The sequence below is a fragment of the Colobus angolensis genome, unplaced genomic scaffold (genome assembly GCF_000951035.1).
Source record: "Colobus angolensis palliatus isolate OR3802 unplaced genomic scaffold, Cang.pa_1.0 Scaffold33, whole genome shotgun sequence".
Classification (NCBI taxonomy): Eukaryota; Metazoa; Chordata; class Mammalia; order Primates; family Cercopithecidae; genus Colobus; species Colobus angolensis.
In genome coordinates this window covers 9073082-9099699 of record NW_012116599.1, presented here as the reverse complement: position 1 = coordinate 9099699, position 26618 = coordinate 9073082, and the positions used below count along the sequence as shown (strand labels likewise).

The window sequence follows — 26618 nt, the reverse complement described above, 5'->3', positions numbered from 1 at the left end:
TTTTTTCTTTCTGTTGTTATTTAGGTTCTATTTTTGGTACTTAGAAGTATTTCAATGGGGTTTAGAAAAAAGAAGCTATCAATGATTTTGACATATTTTTAGAATGCATTTGACAAAGAAACTTCCAAGTTTTATTTATTTTGGCAACAGCAAAGTCTATTTGTTAAAACTTCTCCTATCTGAGTTTGAGTTTGGCTGTTTTATCTTCAAGCTCTTCAAAAGTCTTTTCAGTAGACTCCTAGAAGTTGACATAAAATAAATTTGCTGGCTAGAAGAGATGGGGAACAAATCCAAACCATGAGTTTGAAGTGACATTGGGGTGTGTAATTCCATTCTATATCTTATACTTTATATGTATGACATCCATGTAAACCTGTGTTGGTATATTATTATTACAAGTTTCACAGTTTAAATGAAAAAAAAATAGGTTTTTGCATAGCATGTATTAGAGTCAAGAAATGTGTCTAGAAATTTCCTTTATTGTTTTAAAAGAGATAGTAGCATTTCTCCTTTTATTTTCTTGAGTAATTCTTACCAGTTGACCCACTTTTTTTTTTGGCATTACCGCACAGCTTATGAAGGCCACATTCAGACTGCAGGGCAATGTTTTTAGCTTACCTAAAAAACTGTGAACTTGTTCTGATTTCAGACTTTTAATAAATGCTTTGAAGTTATGATATTAATGCTTCTTTGCTGGCTGACTCAGTTCTTAAATGTGAACTAGATTTGATTCAAGTTTATCAAAGAAGTGCCCTTTAAAAGAAAATTTTTCCCCAACCAGCCATTTCAATCTATTTATTTAAAGTCATGTTATTTTACAGTTGGTAAGTATAAAAAAGAAATGCCTTGTCTTCCTGCTGGGCGCGGTGGCTTACGCCTGTAATCCCAGCACTTTGGGAGGCTGAGGCGGGCAGATCACGAGGTCAGGAGATTGAGACCATCCTGGCTAACATGGTGACACCCTGTCTCTACTAACAATACAAAAAATTAGCCGGGCATGGTGGCAGGCACCTGTAGTCCCAGCTCCTCGGGAGGCTGAGGCAGGAGAATGGTGTGAACCGGGGAGGCGGAGCTTGCAGTGAGCTGAGATTGCGCCACTGCACTCCAGTTTGGGTGACAGAGCCAGACTCCGTCTCAATTAAAAAAAAAAAAAAAAGAAAGAAATGCCTCGTCTTCCTATATCGTGGGTTATTTCTTAGGCTGTTCATGAGGCAGGTTTAAAGTGCCAGAGGAAGACATATTAATATGTATGCCTAACCTGATGGAAACCAGGAGGCATATTATTACCCCCTTTCCATGAAGTAATGATGCTTTGGAAGCATAAAGTTATTTGGAGCCTTAGAGGCTTGGGTATCAGCCATCTGATATACAAATTTAACAAGTTATACTCACATCTTTGAATATCAGTGGTGGGCTTTATCCATAGAATATCACTGTAGGGCATTCTGGAAAATAATATCTAAGTGTGGGCTGTGGAGTGAAATTGCTGAGAGTTTCTGTATTGTTCTCAATTAATTCTGTGATGATGAATACTTTTAATATTGCTTCATTTTCATTGACATGGGGGAGGACAGTAACTGTGGCATGAGGAATAAGTGCATAAACTGGCCAGGAGTATCTCACTGAACATAGCTCAAGGTTTTGGAATATGCTTTTTGATGAGCACAGTCCTCCCCCCACCAGTTGAACTTCTCTTTTAAAAAATACACATCCATGTAATACTTCTGGGAAATAATTTAAAAGTGAAGGTATAGCTTGCAAGGAAAAAGGAAGGCAGCGTTCAAGCTCCCCAGCCTCAGCATGTGCTCCTGGACCCACCAGCACAGGGAGGAGTCATCAGGCCTGATACTACATGCCCTTTGCAAGTTGAAGGCTGACTTGCCTACTCATTAGGCTTTTACCTGCTGTTTGTAAGTTAGTCCTTAAAGTTGGCCTCCTGCTTACCCTCAGGTTAGGCATCGTGCAAGGGTCAATGACTGCTTGTTAAATGAATGGAAAAAGAGCAGGGAGTGACATCTGCTTCCTGTCCTGCAATATCCTATTGATCAGTTTTAACAATCCCAGGAATTTGTAGATTGCTCTCAGGGAAGCTGTTGCATTTCAGAACATCGAATGACAGAGATTTCATTTTCTTTTGAGTTTGTAAGGCTTCACTTCTTCATCTCCTCTCTAGCCCTACCCCCGCATCATCAAAAGGGATGAAGGAAATTCAGCATGGAATTGTGCTTTATCATATTATGTTATACTATAAACAACCCCAATCACATGTCAGTTTTGTTTCCTTCCCAGGTGATCCCAGATATTGCCTGTGGGAATGCCAGTTCTAACAGCTCTGCGGGTGGCCGCCTGGTAACCTTTGAAGTGCCACAGAACACCTCAGTCAAGTAAGATAATTCTGAGTTACCAACTGTTAAGAGTGATGCTGTGACCTATATGTGGGGTTGTGTCCATCCATGGACCTGGTGTGTCAGTGGCCAGTCAAGTGAGAACTGTGAGCAGATTCCACGGGTGGGTGTGGCCCCTGCCATTGGAAAACTAGAGGAAGCGATTTCAGAGATTACAGTGAGGGTCGTCAAGCTGGAGACGTGGAATTGAGAAATTGGACTGGATGAGTCTGGTGTGAGGTGACAAACCGTGAGGCCTTAGATAAGATCCCAGCCAGATTCCTTGTCTCCTAAATGCTTTGCTTCCCAAAGTATTGGCCTCTTAAGGTTTTAAGGAACCATCAGTTATATTAAGATGCATAATTTGCCCCAAATTTAAAATCTACATATTACAATTTTCTCTTTATTTTTTATTATTTTTACTTATTTATTTTTACAATTTTCTCTTTAAAAGCAAGCGTACAAAGAGAGTGTTTTGTTTTAAATTCAAGCTCTTTCAAATGGCAGGGTCCACTGTCACCGGTGGGGAAGAGGGAGAGGCATAGGGAAGCAGTGCTGGCTGAGACCTGGTATGTGTGGTGCTTTATGTGAGGCTCAAGTCAGCAGGTGCCCAGGAGCACAAAGCTGGGGGTGGGATATGGGCCAGTATTAGGGTGCCCCAGGCCGGCTGACAACCCCGCACTGCCCATCCTTCTCTGTTGCCATTGGCTGCCGCCCTCCCCACACTTTCCATGCAACCTAAGGGGCATTTGCTGCCCAGTCTTTGGGGATTTTTAGAAGACTGGGAACATGTGTCCTGGTTAACCAGATGGATGCATTGGCTCCCTTTTAAGGGACCTGTAGACACTATAGGTCTCTTCCACGTATCCATGGCCATTTTTGTCTACCTGGCTTTCTAAACAGTGGAGTCCCTGAACATGTTTGGAAGAGGGACTTTGTTACATTGCTCTTGCACCCTGGCTCCCCACAGCCTTGAACTCACTCTGGCAAGGGAAGAGCCTGGAAGGGCTGCTTGGGAACCCCTTGGGCTCAGGAGGAACGCCCCCATCGGGAGAGGAAGGGAGAGGTGGAGTCTGAGGCAGCTTCCAGCTCTACCAGCAGGGGGACCCCGGTCCTAAGTGTTTCTTTCACTGCTCAAATGACAGCTTAAATCCCGGCGGTCCTGGTCTAGTTTTAGGAGCAGGATCTCTAGTTTCCTTTACTCTTATGAAAACATCTCTCAGCCTTTTCTTGTCTAGATCATATTATCTTACCTTAATAAACCTTTCCGAATTTTCTGGTCTTCTATCTCGTTAAATGCTTTTGTTTTTTTCCTCTCGACAAACCTGCCATTCTCTGAGACTCCCTTAGGCTGCAGAACGGGACAGAATTAGCAGAGACGGACTCAGACGAAGTGAGATGGGAGTGCCGAGTGACCTGTGGGCTCTGAATTCACTTGTGGGGGTTACTAGCTCCTTACACTTTCATTTCCTCATGAGTTTAGTCACGTATCAAAGCTTTACTGAGCCCCTGCTGCCTGCCAGGAGCTCTGTGCTAGGAGAACGGCTCTGCAGAGTCTACCGTGATCTTCTCCAGGAGCACTGGGGAGAATGGGCAGCTGTTGGGATGTTGGCAACTGGTCAGGGGTCTCTGGGAAGAGGTAATATGTGGGCTAGGAACACATTTCCAAGGTGGAGAAGGAGACAAAGCTTGGGAGCTGAGAAAGAACAGGGTTGGGGTAGCTCCTAGTAGCTGAAGCACTGGGCTGTGGGGAGGAAGGCACAGGAGGGCAGCTGGGGTTGGGGTTGGGGTTGAGGTTGAGGTTGATGGGCTTTCTATGACATCCTATTCTCTGTGGGTTTTTTTTTTTTTTTTTTTTTTTTTTTACCAAAAATGAGCCAGGGGAGGCCTGAAGCATTGGGAGGTGGATTATGTATGATTGTGTGTGTATGTGTGTGTGTGGGGGGAGGGGGAAGTTGGGGAGGGGTGACACACTTTTGCTTATTTTGGCAGCACAACTCAGGTGGCTGTATTGGGTTGCAGTCCACATTTATGACAAATTTAAGCAAAACTCTTTATGTTGTGTGGCTATGGAAGGATTTGTCTGAAAGAGAACTCAATGTACTCTTTCACTGTTCATCAAAGTGGTTACTCAAAGGTGAGTTACCAGTGACTCATTTTGTGGTACGCTGTGAACAAGTGGGAGCGTGCACAGTTATACTGGATGCCCGCGTATCCGTTTATGCCATCGATTTCCTGGTACCTTGGTGGATGCATATACCATCTTTATACTCATTTTTAGTTTGAAGGACTGGTTCTAAGATGAATTTTTCTGAAAGGAGCTTTCTGTTTGCATCATGCCTGTTTCCAGGATTCGGCAAGATGCCACTGCCTCACTGATTTTGCTCTGGAAGGTCACGGCCACAGGATTCCAACAGTGCTCCCTCATAGATGGACGAAGTGTGACCCCCCTTCAGGCTTCAGGGGGACTGGTCCTCCTGGAGGAGATGCTCGCCTTGGGGAATAATCACTTTATTGGTGAGTTACCAAAATCTACTCAATACTGCATCTGATTCAACCCCACCTTGGTTTGGCGTTGAGACAGTAAGAAGGGAATTTTGCTCAGATAATCTGAATTCTAGCCATCAATGCTATTTCTTCCACTTTGGTAAGGTTTTAGAATAAAAACTGGATTCTAACATAATATTTCTTTTTTTTTTTTTTGACGGAGTCTCGCTCAGTCACCTAGGCTAGAGTGCACTGGCGCGATCTCGGCTCACTGCAACCACTGCCTCCCGAGTTCAAGTGATTCTCCTGCCTTAGCCTCCTGAGCAACTGGGACTATAGGCACCCATCATCACACTCGGCTCATTTTACATTTTTAGTAGAGATGGGGTTTCACCACCCTGGCCAGGCTGGTCTCGAAATCCTGACCTCAGGTGATCTGCCTGCCTCGGCCTCCCAAAGTGTTGGGATTACAGGCATGAGCCACCAAGCTTGGCCCTGACATAATATTTCTAGTGTGGCTCAAAGTGGAAAAGGCTTGGGCTCTGGAATCCAGTGACTGTGTTCCAGCCCTGGCGAAGGCATCACAGGTGTGTGATCTTTGGTACTGAATGCTCTGGTCATCAGTTTTCCTCTGGAGTCTTTCATCTGCTTCTTTTTCCAGGAATTGTGGGCAACTTGAGGTGTTGGATGTTGGTCTCTCAGGATAACCTTTGTTACCGCTTGATTCTGGCCTGACTTAGGGCGTTCAAGCACAGCACCTTGCAGTGATTTGCCACTGCAGGGCCTCCAACTCAGAAGTAACTGGTGGGATTACAGCTCTCTTTGGGGCCCCTCTCCTCCATAGCCACCCCTCCTGCATCAGTCACTTCTAACTTTTTATTCTCTCTTGAACTGGCTTCTGTAGTTTTAACCTTCTCAAACTACCACATCCAATTAGCTGTTTTCTTTTCTTCTTGTTTTTATTTAGACAGAGCCTTGCTCTGTCGCCCAGGCTGGAGTACAATGGTGCGATCTCAGCTCACTGCAACCTTGGCCTCCTGGGTTCATGCAATTCCCCTGCCTCAGCCTCCCAAGTAGCCAGGAATACAGGCATGCACCACCACACCTAGCTACTATTTTTTTTTTTTTGGTATTTTAGTAGAGACAGGGTTTCACCATGTTGGCCAGAATGGTCTCAATCTCCTGACCTCATGATCCGCCCACCTTGGCCTCCCAAAGTGCTGGGATTACAGGCCAATTCGTTGTTTTCTAATTTCTCTGCCTTGGTATAGAAATGGCCACCAGAAAGACAGACCCTCAGTATTCCCTCCCCCACCCACTGCCTCTTGCTTGGACACTTGGACAGTTCCCAGAGGACCACCTTTCCCCTAGTTTAGCATTCTGTGTCCTTTCAGTTGTCTTTGTTTCTCGTCCAGCTTATAGTACCTTTGGGATTGGAACTTGGAACTCTGGTCCCTTCGTGTGCTGACATAATGTTCCATCTTGTATCTCAATTCAAAGACCCGAGCTCAAGTTTAGAATCTACCCATCCCAGTCCAATGCACCCAAGCAGCTTCTTGCATCCTGCTGTTAATTCCTTCTCCTGTCTGACTATATATTGCAACCATCCTCACCTGGAGGATGGGGTAGGCATCCTCCTAACAGCACCTGTCTCTCAGGGTTGTTGGTCTGGTTAAATTAGATAATGAATGTACAAGGGTAATTGACACATGTTAAGGATTATCCTCGGGCATTTTCTCTATTTTTTTCTGGAGAATACTAAATATTTTGCTAAATAGAAAATATACATTTAGACTCACCCTCTAAAATATGATGCAAATATCATAAGGAAGATAAAGGGATATAAGAAAATGCTCAGGTCTCTATAATTTATATTGTATTTTATATTTGACTGACCCTGTTCTGATGAGAAGGTCTTTTTTTAATCTTTGGAAGTCCAGCTGGGGGAGCAGGAATTTTACTGAGTGAAAAGAAGGTAAAGAGAAAGTTGTCTGGGGAATGAACATGGCTTGTCAAAGAGAGGAGTGCGTTTAACTTCAGACTAGTGTTTGACTACCAGGATGAATGACAGAGAATCAGAAATTGTGCGATAAAGTCTTGTCAAGAATCAAATCTAAATTTCACTCCCCAATACATTTCAAGTAACTGTTATTTGCTTCCATATCTGCTGTAAAGATTTATCTAAAATGACGTAGTTTCTATATTTTGATAGTTTTATTTTATATTGAATTTAAGTTTTTCCTTTTAGTGTGACATGGAGCTAATATTTCAAGAAAACATATAAAGTATCACTACTCTTTAAAATGTCCTTAATGTTACCAGAAGATACTTATTTGAGATACAGACAGTCTCTGACCTACGCTGGTTCCACTTAATGACTTTTTGACTTTACAATGGTTTGAAAGCTATTAACATTCAGTAGAAGCTGCATTTCAAGCACCCGTACAACTATTCTGTTTTTTACTTTCAGTACGGTATTCAATAAGTTGTATAAGATATTCAACAGTTTATTATAAAATAGGCTTTGTGTTAGATAATTTTGCCCATCTGCTGGTCAATGTAAGTGTTTTGAGCACGTTTAAATTAGGCGAAGCTAAGCTGTGAGGTTCAGTAGGTCAAGTCTATTACATGCATTTTTGACTTACAGTATTTTCAGTTTATACTAGGTTTATTGGGATGTGACCTCATTGTAAGTTGAGGAGCATCTGTATAAGTTCACATTTTATACTACTTTTGGTTGTAACATAACTATGACCTTAGACTGACATTGGGATTGAGGATGGGGATTAATTGAGATGGATTTTCCAGTATTAATGTAAATTTATTCTTTTGGGATAGAAGAAATCTCTTGAACTTGTACATATTTTGAGCTCATTTTGCTAACCAAAAATTTTGTGGCAAAAATTATCTTAGATGAAATGTATTATTCCTTAGGGGAATAATCTTTAAAACTTTGATATATTAATAACTATGTTAAGGAATTCTTTTCCCCAAATTATAGTTTAGATTATGAGGAGAAGGCAATGATTTTGAGTAACATCCTTTATTTTGATAAACCATTTTTTTTTCATTTTGAAAATTTGATATCTTTCTAAATTTTCTAGTTAGGGCTTTCTGGGTCTTTTATGTGGCTTTGTAAGGAGATCACGATCTTTTGGTGTTATTCTCTTCAAAGGTAGCCAGCAGTCCTGTCCCGAGCTCTTCCTGGGGACGGATGGCCAGGTTCCTAACCATGATAAATCAGCTCCACCTCCACACCACCAGCTGCTTCTCTTACAAAATTTTTTCATCCGTAAGAAACAAGATGTATCTTTTGCAATCTTTGCAGAAGCCTGATGCTCACTACGTTGACATGCGTTTAACGCTCTTTTTGCTTTATTTTTAAAAAGGAGCTTATTAAAGCAATTTACTTTTACAATCTGGACTTTCCAGACCCAAATACGTTTTAGCTCAGGCTATTTTTTTTTTTTTTTTTTTTTGAGACGGAGTCTTGCTCTGTCGCCCAGGCTGGAGTGCAGTGGCTGGATCTCAGCTCACTGCAAGCTCCGCCTCCCGGATTCACGCCATTCTCCTGCCTCAGCCTTCAGAGTAGCTGGGACTACAGGCGCCCACCACCACGCCCGGCTAGTTTTTTTGTATTTTTTAGTAGAGACAGGGTTTCATGGTGTTAGCCAGGATGGTCTCGATCTCCTGACCTCGTGATCCGCCCGTCTCAGCCTCCCAAAATGCTGGGATTACAGGCTTGAGCCACCGTGCCCGGCCAGCTCAGGCTATTTTTAAGAGTACAGTGGCGTTCATTTAACAAACGAACTGATGCTAGGGTGGGCGGAAGAAAACTTCTACAGTAGAGGAAGAGTAAAGTTGCAGAATTATGTTGCTGTGTTTTTGTCCCTCCTGCTTGCTTTTTAGAGAGAAGTTTGAGGCACTTTCAGGAATTGACTGTCTCCTGCTTTCCCTTCGCTCTCAATAGGTTGCATGTGCATAACTAAGGATCACAAATGTTAAATTCAGCTGGATAATAAATACATAAATAAATATAAACATAACTGATGGCCAAAGGTATTTTCCTGTTTCTATGCAACAGAGCAGAGACTCCTCTGTGTTTTCGGGAGAGAAACTTGGTTGCTGTCACCAGATTTACACAAATACTCTTCAAAAGTTTGTTGCCGAGAGCCTAATATTCCTCATTCCAGATGAAGATAATATACTTACATTTGGCTTATTTCCATGTTATTACAGTTCATTTCTTTATGGTTTTCCTTCATGACCACTGCCTTGTTAATATTTATAGTGTTTTGCAGAGAGAAAGAGATGATAGAACTTTTTACCAGGTGTGTTGTTCTTCTCTCTGTGCCTCAACTTCTTTCCTCCTGTGTTGCCACCACATTTTGACTCTTCTGTCCTCTCTTTAATTATCTGTCCTGTTTTCCCTAAATATGTTACTTCCAAATATGTTATTTGCTTGATGCCATGCATTGGGGTACATATCTAAATTAGCCTTTGTTTACTGTTGTCTGTCTCACGGGGAGCATCGGAGGCGCTCATTAGTGTCCTGAATGATTCATTTGCTGGATGTTTCGTATTTTCAAAGAGTCAAATTCATTGCTCTAGTCACATTTCCATGAAACAGCTATGGCTTGCCTGTCTTAAGTATGAGATATATATGTATTTTTAAACTGGCTGTTGCTTAGACGTGATGGCCAATCTCAGGGGTGAGGGCCAAACCGGATCTCTGGGGTGTGGCTTCTGTGTTAGGAAGCTGCTGAAGGTCACCATTTCCTTTGGTGAAAGCCCCTTTGGGCCACTTGTAAGGCTTTTCCCCATCTTGCCCCCTGCCCTCAGGCATAGTTCTCCTCTATTCTGCGCGGTGGACTTCTGCCCTCCAGCTCACTGCCAGCCCCATCCCCACTGAGGGTGCAACCTTCTCCCACCCACATTCTCTCTGAGCCTCAGACCTCTAAACACAGCTCATTTCTAAGTCTCCACTGAAATCCCCCTCTTCTGGAATGCTTTGTGAAGAAAATGGCTGGTTAAAATTCTATTCAACGTGCATTCTCAGATCTCCTTTAACTGCTACATTCTTACAAACACAGAGGCACCCTGGAATATTCTAACAGTTATTCCCCCTGGAATATTCTCCTTTGGATCAGAAAACTCAGGCAGGGCCTGTCTGCTTTATTCACATTCCCTGCCTGCCTCAGAGAAACCCCGATTTTTTCCTGCACACTTTTCTTTCTTACGGTTTGTGTTGTTACCTCCATCTGATATTTTACCCCTTCTCTCTTCTTTGAAGTTATTTTCATTTTGATCCAGTCTATTCCTCTCTCCATTGTTCCTTTGTAGTGGTCTTTCTAGCTTCCTATGTTTGCCTTTTTCTTTTCCTTCATTCTGTTCTCCTGCCCATAGCCTACTATTTTTTCAATCGCTTTTATTAGGTACACATTTGTACCATCCTTTCTTACAGTTTCAGTACATTTTTTAAAATGTCTAACTTATAAGTGCACATTACTGTTTAATCCAGACCATTGGTATTTCATGTATGGCCTCCTAAAATGCTTCTCTCATAACTTTAGATATGCTGTAACTTCCAAGGTGTGAATGGTACAACCCATGGCTGATGGGAATGTCCTTGTTGGAGCTGAGGTCATTTCTTCAGGATTGACTTTGGAACCCTGGAAATTAACCACGGAACCCTGGAAACCAACAATTTGCAGGTCTTTGTAACTGACATCTTAACTGGATTAGAACGTTTCCCAGTCTGCCCATGACTCCTTTGAGCCTCCTGGGAGCTCTCGAGAGAGTACTTTCAGTTGCCTTGATTCTACATTTCTAGCCTGAAAAGATTCTTGTTTTGAAAATGGTTCCTACGGCAGTACATTCACTTTATTTGTTTGTTTGTTTTTCTCTTGAGAAATAAGACACGAATAACTAGGTACTTTGAGAAGTATAAGGAGGAATAAGACTTTTCTTTTACCGAAGTAGTAAGACAGTCCTGGTGTTCTGGCCCTTCACAGCCCCCAAGGTTTCGTTCTTTATGGACTTACCTAATGCTCTGTCCTGACTGGCACAGTGATGCTTCCTTGGAGATACAGTGTTTTGTAGCCTAACAGTTTATACTATGTTTAGGGAAAAAAATGGAATTCTCAATACTCAGCCAACTAATGCCATTATTCTTAGGCAAAAGTTCCTAATCTGAGCTCAGTGGGCCTCTAGTTTTGAGGTAGTCATAGGTGTCAAAAGTCCACTTCATATATCTCGTGAATCTCCTGAAAGTGTACTTTGGTATATCTGTGCATCCTTTTCAGGAGAGAGTCAAAACCTCATTGGATTCTCAAAGATATCCGAGTCCCGAAAAATTGTAGAGCACCACTTAAAGCTACCTGTGGGAGGATGTATGTTTTTCAGCATTCTCGGCTCATCCAGTGATATTTCCTTTGACAGATGTCCCTGCTTCCTAAGTCTCCATATTGAGGAACTTAAATTATTTATTTATATTTGTAGGCAGCAGAGCTGTGGGAAATATTCAGTTCTGTATTAGTTTAGAAAAGATGCATTGCATGCCTCTCATTTTCCAAGCACTGTGGTAGTCTGGACATGCAAAGATGATTTAGGTGTGATCTCTGAGTGAATGGGGCAGCAAAAGCTTAGACAAGTGCCCAAGACAGGGTTGTATATAAGTGGCCATGGGATTCAGAGGAAGGAGCAGCTAACTCTGCCAGAGGGAGGGAAGGCAGGCCAGTGTTCTCCTTGGATGTACAAAGGGCAGTGTGTGTGTGTGGCATTTTGATGGCACAGTAGTCTGTGCTAGTAAGATCATTTGATAACAATGCTAGAAATGGACTAGTGGCCATCACAACTGGAAAGAGAGTTACATTTCAACAAGCATGTAACACAACCTTTGAATATGGCACCTGCCTCCACCCAGCTGCCTCTTATCTTGGATATGAACACATTTATGTAAAGGTAGGGCTCAAGGTGTGGATGATATTTCTTGAGTTCTCTGTTTATCTTAGGAAAAAGAGGGATCTTCTAGTCTTCGATGTGAATTTCCAGGTAGTCCTTTGGAATTCCTTAGTAAAGCTCTATTTTCTTATTCTTGAACTCTGCTTCCCTCCCTTCTGGGTAAATTATTCCTATAAACCTTGTCCTTTAAAATGAAAGTCTCAAAAGCAACTGGAGCTGGAGTACTTCATTCTGTAAATTTGACAGAGAGAGGGATTTTGGAGAACGTCTTCCTGAAAGGCAGGGGACACCACTGGGACTATATCAGCTGGGGTAAGGGCTGCTGGCAGTATTGAAAAGGGGGGAATGTTTCAGTAGAAAAGTAGGAGTGGGAGACGTTGCTAACATCTCAGCTTGGCTGGAGGGCTTCCTGAAGCCAGGAATGGTGGCCAGTGTTAATTTTCTGTGTGTGTCTGTTGTAGCCATTTAGGCATCAAGTCTCTAGATGTGTATTCCTTTGTCTCAGCCATTTCTTGACGAATCCTTTTGTTTCCTGCTCAGGAATTAAAAGGAATCCAGAGATGAAAAGGCCAGATCCTGCCGCTCTCTAACTGCCCTCCTGTTCCATCTTGTTACTGTCTGACTACCAGCTCCTGTGACTGCTTCCTGGCCATGTGGAGCAGCCAGGACCTGGCTCCCTGTGGAAGACTCAGGGTTATAGGGAAGAGATGGGAGGAGACAGGGTGAGTGACCGACCAGGACGTGTAAGAAGAAAGGACTCCCATGGGTAGTAAAAGATCCTTAGCATATGTTTTTCTGTTGTCAGAAAAGCTGACAGGGAGATGCAGAACCAAACTGGTAATTCACCTCTTGGTACTGTGAAGAGCTGAGGGTCTGCGTGTCTCTTTTCTGTACACTCTGACTTTAGGTGAGATTTTCTCTGCCTCTAATACTCACTTAAGTTGAATTTTACTCTTTAATCTTATGTGTTTCTATGAGCCTCTCAGATCTTATAGAGTAAGTTAGGATATAAAGAAATAAGATAGTCGGCAGGACACTTAAATTTTTGGAATATTTTTTAACTTGATAGTGTCTTTATTGATTATATATTTTTAAGGATCTTTGTGTCCCAGCTGTGATGCACTGAAGCTGGGTTGATTCTCTAAAATGCATTAACTCATCTTTTGTAATCCATCTTTACTGAATGTAAATTCTTACTAGCACACTGGCACCCTGGAATATTCTAACAAGTTGTTCTCCCTGGAATATTCTCCTTTGGATCAGAAAACTCAGGCAAGGCATATCTGCTTTATCCACACTTATTTGTTTGTTTGTTTTTTTTTTTGAGACAGCATCTCTCTTTGTTGCCCATGCTGGAGTGCAATGGCATGATCTCTGCTCACTGCAGCCTCTGCCTCCAGGGCTCAAGTGATTCTCCTGCCTCAGCCTCCTGAGTAGCTGGGATTACAGGCTCCCACCACCATGCCCAGCTACTTTTTGTATCTTTAGTAGAGATGGGGTCCTGACCTCAAATGATCTGCGTGCCTCAGCCTCCCAAAGTGCTGGGATTACAGGCATGAGCCTCCGCACCCGGCCTATCCACCCTTCTAGAACTGCCCATTTTCTGTCACCGCCCCTTTCATTCTCATGTCAGGCCCTGTATTCTCCAGACCTGCCCAGTTACATGAAACCTCTAGTCTCCGGCCAATTCTCACACAAGCCTGCAGTACTTTATAAGCTTTTATTGCTGGAGGGAGTTCCCATGTACATCTTACCATTCAAATCAAGTTTCCTGGGGTCCCTGGCCCCTTGGTTATACATTGAACTGGAATATTCTCCTGTAAATGCATAGACACTAAGCTTCCTCCAGCTTCCTGGAGCAAAACCTGATTTCCTTATGCATAAAGTCCCACTGCCCACAGTCCCAGCTTCGTGACTCTTACCCTGACCAGCTGCTGCATCTGTGGCAGGTTCCCCTCTCTGTGGTCTGGACCCTGTTTTCATGATAGTCCCAGTAGTTCTGCCTTGGACCATGATCTGTTCTTAGATACCAAGGCCAACCCAGGTTGGGGCTATGTCTTTCCTGCCTCTGAACCCTGTGGTTTGGCTTGCTGGCCAGCCTTCCTAGCTCTTCACCTAACTCAGCTCCGTGGGTTTCCCACTGGTTCTTCTCCGTACAGCTGGCATTGTTTCTCCCCACTGACTCCCTTCCCCTTCTTTTATAAAATCTTTGCTTTATCAGTCATGAGTCTCACATTTCTTTCTGCTAATCACATTGATAGCCAGTATCACACAAAGTAGCATCAGCATGTTCTCCATTCCCCCCCACCAACTTTTTTGGGCATGATGATTTTATATGTTTAATTAAACTGTAAACTTCTAGAGAGATTGGACCACGCCATAGCTTCTTGCAACGATGATGACCACATGGTTGTCACTTGACTGGTTAAATTTTGTTCCTGTGTAAAAGTGACTCTGCCATTTCCTAATGCCACGTGAAGAAAATTCCCAACTGCAAAATGTCAACCTTAAGAATTCTTTGTAGGTTTTTACAACCCACCTCTGTGACATTTAAATCTTCATTTCCCCTTTTTATTACATTAAAAGTATTTTAGAGGATCAAATACCAAAAAAAAAAACAAAAAGAGAGAGAGAAACTTTTCATCATTCTTTTGGGAATGTTACATTTTGTCCTGTAAGATACCTTGCTCTGGGGGCCAGGGGTAAAACAGTTGAAGAAAGTTTAGAAAAGATACCATCTATAGAATCGTTAACATCTTTCACTGAAAGCTTAAGATTTTTAAAAAATGCAAATATTTCACCTTTTCACGGTCATTTTAAAACCACAGTTGAGTAAGGTCTGTTGAGCTCCCTGTGATGATGGGGTGGGGAGTGTAGTGGGGAGACCCACAGGAATGGTCAAAGCAATAGTTCGAAAAGAACAAAAGCAGAGAAAATATAAAGCTTCCCTGAATGGCATAATTTACATCAAATTCTGATAGCTCACATTTGCTTCGTTCAGAGATTTCTTTTTTTTTTTTTTTTTTTTGAGACGGAGTCTTGCTCTGTCGCCCAGGCTGGAGTGCAGTGGCCGGATCTCAGCTCACTGCAAGCTCGCCTGCCGGGTTTACGCCATTCTCCTGCCTCAGCCTCCCGAGTAGCTGGGACTACAGGCTCCCGCCACCTCGCCCGGCTAGTTTTTTTGTATTTTTTTTTTTAGTAGAGACGGGGTTTCACCGTGTTAGCCAGGATGGTCTCGATCTCCTGACCTCGTGATCCGCCCGTCTCGGCCTCCCAAAGTGCTGGGATTACAGGCTTGAGCCACCGCGCCTGGCCTCGTTCAGAGTTTTCTATGTAATTTGAGTTTTACTTAAATCGAGACCTCATATTAATATTCTTAGCAATCAAGATTATTCTTTTTGATCTTCATTTATTATTTAATGGATTTTAGGATTTAAAACAATTAGTTGGCCTGAACTCCATGGCCTATTTCTATATGCCCCACTCCTAAATATTGCCATGGTCAGCATGATTTACTTATTGGTACCTATTGATTGTGGTGATACCCTGAGCATTCCATTCTGGACACGTCTGTGCCCAGAGCTGGCAGTCTAAGGGCCAGTGGCCCTGCTGGGATGGGCTTCCCAGGCTGCGGTGGTGTTGGAGCAGGTGATCGCAGATGGATAAGATGTTTCTGTTCCTACCAAGGCTGTCCCTGAAAGCAGGCTGGTTGGAAAGGAAGATCCCTGGTTCCCCCAATGGACCTGGTAGTTCCTCAGGAGACTTTCACAATGCTCTCAGCCAAATTTTTTGAACACTAAACATTAAGCAAATTCTAGGAATTTATCAAGAAGTAAAGGACAGCCCTCGGTAGAGTAAAGCCAGTCTGAGTCCATGTGGAAGGGCACTGTCGTGAGTTACGAAGATGCTTCTGCAGTTTTTGAGCATCAGTTTCAAAATTTAATAGAACAGAGCAGTTGCAGATATTCTACAGTTTGGGCCTGATCCATTATGTGGGGGATTGCCTGGTTTTGAGAAGTACACTGAAGATATGTCTTGAAAACCATAAATTCTCCCTTTGTCTCCTTCCTCATTCTGCCTCATTTTCTCTCTCTCCCCATCAACCCTCTATTTAAAAAAAATAAAGCGAGTGCAGTTTATTTACAGGATAATTTATGAAAATTAAATAATAAGTTATTTTTATATTTTAAAGCATTTCTTCTTAATTCTAGAAAGAAATATTTTATCTCTTAATACTAATGAACTTTAACTGAAATCTTGTCTGTGGAATTTGATTAAGTATTTCTTTAAGACTTTCCCTTTTTCTTTTAACTTAGAGACAAACTTTCTCAGGGCTTTGCCAGCTTACTGTCAAAAGCTTTTCTTAGCTTCTGTCAGTGCAAATTTCAACGAAGAAAGTAATTGTTTAAATTGCTTTTTTTATAGCCAAATTTCTGCTCCTTTGTGGCATCTCATCTCTTTCTTCGGAGAGAGGAAGAAAGAGAAAGGGAGCAGGAAAGAGAGAGAATTTCTTAGGACAAAATATATAATCCTCTGGAAATATGCTTTTCTTTCAACAAGGTAATTTATTTTCTTTTGAAAATGAAAAAGACTCTATTGTCTATTTATTATAAAAGTGATATACACAAGAAAGATAAGAAAAATGAGTTTCTTCTCCTATAACCTGCCCCTCTACTCACAACCAGTGTTTATATTTTGTGATATTTCCTTTTCTTTGCATGACGGTGCACGTATATAGACATACACTTTTTTTTTGGAAAGAAGAATACATTCATTTACTGTCTGGTTATTTGCTTTTTTCATTTAATGTTTCACTGACAATCTTTTATGTTAATAAATATAAATCTCTAACAGTTTTCTTAATGGTGGTATAGGGTTCAGTTGAATCAATGTACTATAATTTATTATCAGTAGGCTATTGTTACACAATTAGTTCCTTCCTTTCTTTCTTCCTTTCCTCTGCTTCTTTGGGCAGAATTTCAAATGTTGGTATAACCACATCTTTGTGTCTTCTTTGATAATTTATTTGGGTTAAATTCCCAGATATGGAATTTGCTGGATCAAAGGGTTTGTATATTTTAATGGCACATTTGATACACATTATCCCATTGTCCTTAACTTTCGTCCAGTTTTTGCTCAGGACAGCCAGTTTATCTTCAGAATTCTGCGTTGTTCCTCTTCCATCAACCTTCAGGTGGCATTCAACTTGAAATTTGCGTCTACCTTTTAACAACTTCCTTAAGAATCTGAGACTTTCAGGGATCTCCTCAAGGAAAAAACAGTGATCATTAACGGTTTTCAGAAAAAGGACAGTAGAAATCTCCCTAAGCAGAAGATATTTAAGTGGTTTCATCATAATATTGCGTTTATACATCACAGTAATGGTAAGTGTAGTGGTTTCATTGTATTACTGCATTTGCACATCACAATCAATGTGGAATGGCCAGGAAGGGTAGGAAATAAACAAGTGGTTGCTGCTTTCATGGTCTTTCATGGACGCTCTCACATTGTCAAGTTCTAGTGACAGTCCTCTCATTTAATGTTATGCAGAGAACGGTCATATTCCAGAAGATTACAATTCCTGATTTCGTTTCCATTTCCTTCTCTGTGATCCTTTTGCTTTTCTACTACAATCTCCTGAAGGTAGATATTTAAGTACCTTTTATCATAGACTTTTTATGAGGTCAGAATGAGTGCATGAGAATGGAAGGAAGGATTTTTCAGAAAATGCAGATGTTTTGAAAACCCATCAGAGAGGCATTAAAGATGATCATTTACTTTTTACATGAAATCATGGTAGTTGTAATTGTTTCTCACAAAGATCTTGGGTATAAAACTCAGAGCATCAAGAAAATGGACCAAAGTCAAACATGTCAGCAGAAGAAAATTGGCTAGTTTTTGAAGAATATAAATAATTGGGTTTGCATTTTGAAAATGTTGTCTTGCTTTCTCATCTCAAATGCTCTCTCTGACATTTGGGTTTTGAATGCCATGATATTTTTGGTATTCACGTGCATCCTTCACAAGCAATCCTCACATGGTTGTCCTGTTTTAATGCCATAATTGTGAGTTTGACCTACAAAAGTTATATTTGCTTGGTAGACAAATGGATAATCTCCTTAAATAAATACATGACAAATGCTGTTTGGCTGCATCGCTAATAACAGATGACAGCCTCTGGAACATTCCATGATAAAAAACAGGGACCACATCATCTGCTCATTTATCTGCATCCTTGTTTATCATCAACTAACATTTATGGATTAATGACTACGTGTAGGACACTCTTCCCAGGACTGGGAATACAAGAAATAACAAGTCCCAATCCCTGACTTTATGAGATTTTAGCCTCCAAACAAACATGTTATACTCATTATGTAACTCAGATAAATCTTGGTGTCTCATGTCCTAGTCTTGTTCATAAAGTCACATTCAAGCAACCCCCTCCTAAAAATTAAAACATTGTATCTTTACTCATCTTTTTGAGGGATTATGAATAAGAGTGGGAAAAATGCATTCCTGTTGTGCAGCAAAAAATTGCATCCATCTTATCCTGTCCTTTCTCTTCTCTTAATAGTCTCCATGTGTTTGGCACCTGCTTTCTTAAATTCCCTCTCCCACTATCAAAGTCTGCTTCCCAATGTCTCGGCCTTTGAGGCTTTCCTTTCCTTTCTCTTCTTGTCCTGTTCCTTTAACACTGTGCTTTATATGTCACTGTAGCCTCTCTGTTTGTTTTTGGTTCTCCTATTTCCTTCATTACTTGGATTCTTCACTGCAAAGAATTTGACTGGGAGATGACCCAGCAAGCTGGTCTTTCTGCCTTTCAAGCTGAAGTGAGGGGCAATTGCTATCATTCATGTAACACGTAATTGTTACTCTTGTTAGATGTTAATGATTTTGAGATGATGTTGCATATCAGGAGATTAATCAGAAGATCAAGGAGTGTCTATTCAATATTAGATGAACCGTACAGTCCATTTAGGGTCTACATGAATTCACATTGCAAGGTAAGAGTAGTCACCAAGGGACAAGTGAAGGCTTTAGACTCGAGGCGTATCTTGAACTTGACCTTGAACTGAAGAGGAGCTATGAGAGGGAAAAGCATTCGGGGTAAAGGAGAACTGTGTGAGCAACAACACGGGAGGGAGAATGCTGTGTTCAGAAATAATAGGAGAATTTGGCTAGGGCAGTGGAAAGTTATGGAAAATTAACAAGGGGATAGGATGTAACAGCCAGACTGCAAAGGGGGGTGTGTGCTGTGTTGAGATCTGTATTTAGCTTGTAGGCAGTGGTGATGCAGGGTTTTAAGCAGGGCAGGGGGTGCTGGTGGTGGCTGTGGTGGAGATATAACATGGGGAGTGTTATGGAGTAGCTTTTGGTGAAATGAAGAGCCAGAATCGGGTGGGAAGTGGGAGCAAAAGCAGCCCTATGGGTGTCAGGACCACTGTCAAGGTCGACTCTAGATGTGCTCGTGTGTGAGGGAAGCACTAAGAAACGAGGCGGCAGAATCAAGAGTGACAGACATCAGGGTTTCAGGTGGCGAGGTCTCATCAATGGGAATATACTATGTTAGAAAGAAAGGCTCTTTTCTGAAAAGAACTGCCGCACTGTGTTTGGATGTGTTTTTGGCATTCAGCAGGCGGTTAAAAGTGCAGAACCCCAATTCAGGGGGAGGCCAGGGCTAGAAGTTGAGTGCAGGGGTGGGAATCTTCAGTAGGGAGGTTAGAATGAAAGCTGCTGGGGAGGAAGGAACACACAGAGAGAGAAGACGAGGGAGCTGAGAGAAGGGATCTGGGTAAACGTGAGTGTTGAGCTGTGTGTAGCACATGGGAGGAGAAAGTGAGCCAGCCAGAGATGAGTAAGGGAGAGGTGGAGCTGGAGACAGATAGTGAGAGGGAGTAGGAGGGGAAAAGCAAATCCCAGAGGGAATTTCAAGGTTTGAGATTTTAGCAGTAAGTAGATTTCAATGGCGGTAAACTCTGAGTGTGGCTTCCCTCTTCTGATGAGGCAGTTTCCTCCTTCCTGCCCATCAGGCCCAGGCCTGGGCATCATCCTTAACTTTATTCTTTTCCACATCTATTTATCAGAAGGACACTCGGGCTCAAATGTCAACAGATCCCGAATCTGACCTCATTTCTCCACCTTCACTGCTACTAGCATGGCCCAACCCCCAGCCTCTCTTACCTAGGTTATTGCAGAAGCTGCCTCACTGGCCTCCCCGCTTCACCCCAGGCCCCTACAACTGGGACCATATTTGGGGAGGGCCATTTTATGTCTCATCTCTGCTCACAATCATGCAGTGGCACTCATTTCCCTCAGAGCAGAAGCCAAGACTTAAACACAGACAAAATCTGCCATGTCTGCCCCTTAATTCTCTGATCTTGGCTTCCCCTCCTCTCCTTCGTGCTCCCACCACCTTCAGAACTTCCCAGGCATCCCTGTGCCTTGGCTTTTGCACTGGCCATGCCCTCACCTGGACTCCCTCCCCCACCTGCTTTGCCTCTTTGTTTACTAATCACCTTCTCAGTCTAACTTCCACTCTTGTACAACTGCAACCCCCTCTTCTCCTCTTTCCCGTGCCCCTAATGCTCCACATACCTGTGCCCTGCTTTCTTTTCCCCCATAGAATATATCACTCTCGATTTTTTTTTTTTGAGACGGAGTTTTGCTCTTGTTGCTCAAGCTGGAGTGCAATGGCGCAATCTCAGCTCACTGCAACCTTTGCCTCCCAGGTTCAAAGGATTCTTCTGCCTCAGCCTCCCACGTAGCTGGGATTACAGGGACCCAACACCGTGCCACACTAATTTTCATATTTTCAGTAGAGGCAGGGTTTCACCATGTTGGTCAGTCTGGTCTTGAACTCCTGACCTCAGGTGATTTGCCAGCCTCAGCCTCCCAAAATGCTGAGATTACAGGCGTAAGCCGCTGCGCCTGGCCCACTTTCTCATATAGACTATAATACCTATTTATTACCTGTCTCTCCTGCTGGAATGTAGGCACAATGAACGCGGGGAACTTTGTGTGTTTTGCTTACTGTTGCATCACAATCCCTTATTTCAGTACCCGGTTCATAGTAGGTACGCAATAAATGTTTACTGAATAAATTCAGTAACTATTAAATTCCTGGTAAATTGTCAGGAGGAATTAGTTTGTAAGCGTGGAAACCCAACTCCAACTTGCTTACGGGAAACAACCAAAAAAACCAGCTAGCAAAGGTGATAAGCGAGAGTCTTATGCAGTTGAAAGTCCAGGGACAGATCTGGTTTCAGTAAGTGTTACAGCCAGCTGGAATCACACAGATCTCTGGAAGAAAATTATGGCCCTCTGAAACGTTTGGTTTGGACTTGTTTTAGATTTTGTGCATCTGATCATATTTTGTAGAATACATTGTCGAGATGTATCGATGCATGTGGACACATTCATCCATCCGCAATACACAGAGGCACGCATCCTTGGGAGCACTTACTTGAGTGCAGTGAGCCCTCTCTATCTGTGGATTCCACATCTGCCAATTCAACCAACCATGGATCAAAAATATTTGAAAAACATAAAAAATAAACAATAATAATGTGACAATAAAAATAATAAAAATAAAAAACCAATACAGTGTAATAATTTACATAGCATTTACCTTCTATTAGGTATTATAAATAATCCAGAGATGATTTAAAGTATATCAGAGGATGTGCATAGGTTATATCCAAATACTACTCCATCTCATATAGAGAACATAAACATTTTTATTTTTTATTTTTTTGAGATGGAATCTTATTCTGTCATCCAGGCTGGATTACAGTGGCTTGATCTTGGCTTGTTGCAACCTTTGCCTGCCAGGGTCAAGTGATTCTCCTGCCTCAGCTTCCTGAGTAGCTGGGACCACAGGCGTGAGCCACTGTGCGCTGTTATCTTTTGTATTTTTAGTGGAGTCTGGGTTTCACCATGTTGGCCAGGATAGTCTCAAACTCCTGACCTTGAGTGATCCGCCCACCTTGCCTCCCAAAATGCTGCGATTACAGGCTTCAGCAACTGTGCTCAGCCTATATGAGGGACTAGATAATCTTCAGATTTTGGTATCTGTGGGGGTTCCTGAAACCAGTCTCCTGTGAATACTGAGGGATGACTGTATACACAACCACAGATGCACATTCATGTATATGCACACACGTATATATGCATCCATCCATAGGCACACACATAGAGAGATGCACAGACATGTATATGCACACACATAGATACACATCCATCTATAGGCACACACATACAGAGATGCACAGACATGTATATGCACACACATAGATACGCATCCATCCATAGGCATACACATACGGTGATGCACAGATATGTATATGCACATAGGTTGTTTACAAGATTTGATAGCTCTAATAGATCATTATAAAAGAATGATCTATTGACTTGGGGCCAGGCGTGGTGGCTGATGCCTGTAATCCCAGCACTTTGGAAGGTTGAAGTGGGAGGACTGCCTGAGCCTAGGAGTTCCAGGCCAGCCTGGGCAACATAGAGAGACCTCATCTCTACAGATAATAAAGTAAAAAAAAAAAGAAGCATATAGCTTGGGGCATGCAAAAGTAAGTGTGTAGGTCAGTAGGGATGTGTTAAAGAAACAATTGGTTTGCAAAGAAGCATTTAGAATTAGAAATAATGCTATAATTATAATAATGAGTATATGGTATAAATAGTTAATATCCATGAATACAAAGCAATTGCAAAATAAAAAAAAATTTTCTATTAGTGCAATATTTGTATTTTATAAATCATTTCCGTTAGAATATTAAAAGTGTGATCGACTCCTACAAATAAGCCTGAATCCAAAGCCTGCGTTTCCTACTGCGGAGTCAGGTCTCTCTCCTATGCTGGAGGCAGCCCTTCCCAAGGCAGGGGCCTACATATGACATTAGAAATGGAAACTTGAAGCTGAGCACAATGGCACGCACCAGTAGTGCCAGCTACTGAGGAGGTTGAGGTGGGAAGATTGCTTAAGCCCAGGAGTTCAAGTCCAGCTTGGGCAACATAGTGAGACATCATCTCTAAAAATATTAAAACAGTAAAAAATAAATAAAATGAGAGCAAGGGCCTCTTGGAACACTGCTTAAAAACCAAAAAAGAAATGGAAACTAGAAAAGCATGAGATCTACTTGATATGTTTGATGATTTTTTCTTTCTTTGGAATGGGAACAAAGGTTCATTTTTGTTTAGTTTTGTTTTCAGACCTCCGTCTTTTATGCTGTGATCCCTGTTAGATATGCTAATAGTGAAGGTGGTCTGTTCACACTCACATTGGGATTTTGGACAGTAAAGACTGTAAGGGAGAGGGATTGAATTTTTAATTTGCTTCATTGACTATTACAGAAAGAATTGATGATCAGATAGCAGTGTAAGACTTTTGTAGAGACTGAAGCATAAATAAAATCTGTTCTGGACAGATAAGGGAGACTCTTTACAGCCTACTGAGCTGATAGTCACATTGAATTACAGAATTTAATTTCAGGAGAGAGCTGACTGGGAACAGGGACAATCAGTAATTCATTATTTCTTGGTAAACCTTCAAAGCAGGATCGGTGGCCTTGTTCATGGTCTGCAGCAAGGCACAGTTTAGAATGAGGCCTTCTACCTAAGTTGGCTTGGGGCTCCTGGTTAAGGTTGAAGTTACTTTGGTCCATGGTCAGAGCTGTTTTTGGTGACTGCCTGCACTGAAGCCATTAGCCAGTTGGTTCTCATCACTACCAGCTTTCTTTTCTGGGTTCCTTGTTTCTCTCTGCCACTTTGCCTCTCTTCTGTGCTCATATTTGCTATTACCACAGTCAGCTCACTTACACTCTTGTATTTGTGTGTTCACATATTCCTCCTTCCCTTTCAAAATGTTTTCTGAGTGCCTACGGTGCACTAGGCACCTGCTTGGAGCTGGTGATAGAGCAATGAACAAATCAGACAAAAGTCTCTGCTCTCATGAATCACAGGTTTTAGTAGGGTGTAGAATAAAAAGAAAATTACAACTGTGATAAGCACACTGCTATGACTGTAGCTGATAATAAAAATATAACATAACCTTGTGGAGGAGGGTTCACTACCTTGGAGAAGGACTATTAGGCTGAGATACTAACTAGGCAATGGGGAAAACCCCTTGTAGGCAGAAGGTCGGAACTGCATGTGCAAAAGCCCTGTTGTTGGAGGAGTGCATCATATTAGAGGAACTGCAACAAAGCCGTGAGGCTGGAGCTTGGAGAGTAAGGAGGAAGGTGGTGGAGATGTGGTGAAGAGGTAGCCTGGGTCAGACATGCTGGGCTCTGGAGGCCATGATAAGATCCTAGTGGCAATGAGGAGACATTGAAGGGAAGGAGTTGAAAAACACATTTATCCTGGTAGAGGATCCCTGTGAAAATATATGCATTTTAATTTTGCAGAAAAAGAAGTCATCCCTAAGTCAATCACTTCCATACCTGGCCAACAGGCATCTGGGAGAGCAGGTAAACCCACAGGTGGCTTGAAGCCTAAGTTATACTTGATTAAATAGACTCTGTAGGCAATTATGAGTCACTGCAGATTCTAGGTATTTGTGAGCCTGATGGGAGAGAGGCTGGGTGCTGAAGACCTTTCTGGAGCTCCAGCAAGTGGAAAAATAAGGAAGACTGCCTAAGAGCTTCTTGAGGCTTGAGGCTGAGGGTATGACAGCACCCGTGATGCAAATGCTAATATGAACAAGAAATAACCCAGGCTGAGTCAGAGTCAACCTTCCCATACCTCTACAGTTTTTCTTCTCTCAAATCATAGTACACCATTGGGCTTCATTGCAATACACTGGTTAGTTCTATTTTTAGTGCAATAAATACATGCACTGAAAAATAAAGTTGTTAAGCATAATTTAAGAAGCAAATGCAACCCAAATTAGAAATCTCATCGAATGCTTGAAAATTCAGGTAACTTCTTTCACATGACCTTGACCACTTCAACTTGGGATTTTAAATCAACATGGAGCAAAGAGCTGTATTAGAACAAAGACAATTGAAAGATCATGTTCACAATGCTTGCAATAGCCAGGCAGGTAAACATGTCAGTCAACAGCTTTTCATGTTAGCTCATCTGAAGACTGATTCCCTGACTCCCTAACGTTTGTGAAGTCATCTGCAGCCCAATTAGCTATGTTTAGAATCTCCTATTGCCCCTCACATCAACACAGAGAAATGATTATTATTTCAGCATTCATAGTAATGCCATTAATCAGGAGGCATTCATTGACTATTAATGACCAGATGTGGTAGGCGATTGGATATGAGTGATACAGTAATTTAAAATTGATTTATTAGTATTTGATAAGTTGAAACTGTACTAGTGGGAGATAAAGTGATACAATTTAAACTGATTATGAAAAGATGATCAAATAGACATTGAAAAAGAGATTAAATAAAGAATTTTAATTGTGTATTCTGTGCAAGCCAGCAAAATTTCAAAGGAAAGTGCAAATTAATTTTCATGTTCTACCAATGGGTATTCAGAAACTGGCATTTTAAAAAGGTGTCCAATTATGATGTGGTTCTTACAGGCAATGAACAAATATTTTTGCTAAATGGAGATTACTTAATGTGAGAAATAGGCACATGGGGAGATTTGACAGCTCTGCTTGTAAATTTTGCTTCAAAAAAGGATTTTATAAATTGAATATTTTTATACCATTATGCCAACCAGTCTCTCATGTATCCATTTCTGGTTATACTTTTTTAAAAAAAGTCTTTCAAATCCTGTGAATTGTAGCCGTATCTTGTTTATTCGTGGATTTTTTACAACTGTAACTAATGCCTAGAGCCTAGGCTTTTTAATGGAGAGATGGGGCATGAACTATTCAAAATGGCAGATAGTAAAAGCCATTTACTTGCATTTGAATGTATGGTATACTTTTATTTGGACATTATTTAAAAATTCTAGCAATAGTTTTTAAAGAGTAGCAATCATTTAACAAATTCCATTTCATAGGTTTGACTTGAGAAGGGCGTAGTTAGAGGACTCTCTGAATGACCTCCATACTTTCATCCTGGCATTGCTGTTTTCTCAGGGAACAAACTTTTCCGGAGCCTCTTCCTCAGATTTATAACAATTCTAAGTTCTACTTAGGACCTGCCATAGATTGAGTTTTTATGTCCTCCCCAAATTCATATGCTGAAATTCTAACACCCAATACTAGGAGTGTGTGCAGCTGGGGCTTTTGAGAGGTGATGAGATCACAGGGGTCGAGCCTTCATTAATATGATTAGTGTCCTTGGAAAGAGATGATGATGATGATGGTGATGGGGTGGTGGTGTTGATGATGGTGATGGGGTGATGATGTTGATGATGATGGTGATGGGGTGAGGGTGATGATGATGATGGTGATGGGATGAGGATGATGATGGTGATGGGGTGAGGATGATGATGATGATGGTGATGGGATGAGGATGATGATGGTGATGGGGTGAGGATGATGATGATGGTGGTGGGGTGATGATGATGATGATGGTGATGGGATGAGGAGGATGATGATGATGGTGATAGGGTGATGATGTTGATGATGGTGATGGGGTGATGATGTTGATGATGATGGTGATGGGGTGAGGATGATGATGATGATGGTGATGGGATGAGGATGATTATGGTGATGGGGTGAGGATGATGATGATGGTGGTGGGGTGATGATGATGATGATGATGGTGATGGGATGAGGAGGATGATGATGGTGGTGGTGGGGTGATGATGATGGTGATGGGGTGGTGATGATGATGATGGTGATGGGGTGATGAT

General features: G+C 41.9%; 1 protein-coding gene across 1 annotated transcript in view; it reads left to right on the top strand.

Annotated features, from left to right (window-relative positions):
• Positions 1–3850: 3850 nt before the first annotated feature.
• Positions 3851–26618, top strand: part of DNER (delta/notch-like EGF repeat containing) — a 238681-nt gene continuing 215913 nt past the window's right edge. The window contains exons 1-2 of the mRNA XM_011951960.1: positions 3851–4023; positions 4735–4901. Coding sequence (XP_011807350.1) covers positions 3974–4023; positions 4735–4901 — 217 coding nt within the window. The 5' untranslated portion in view covers positions 3851–3973. The remainder of the gene's footprint in view (positions 4024–4734; positions 4902–26618) is intronic.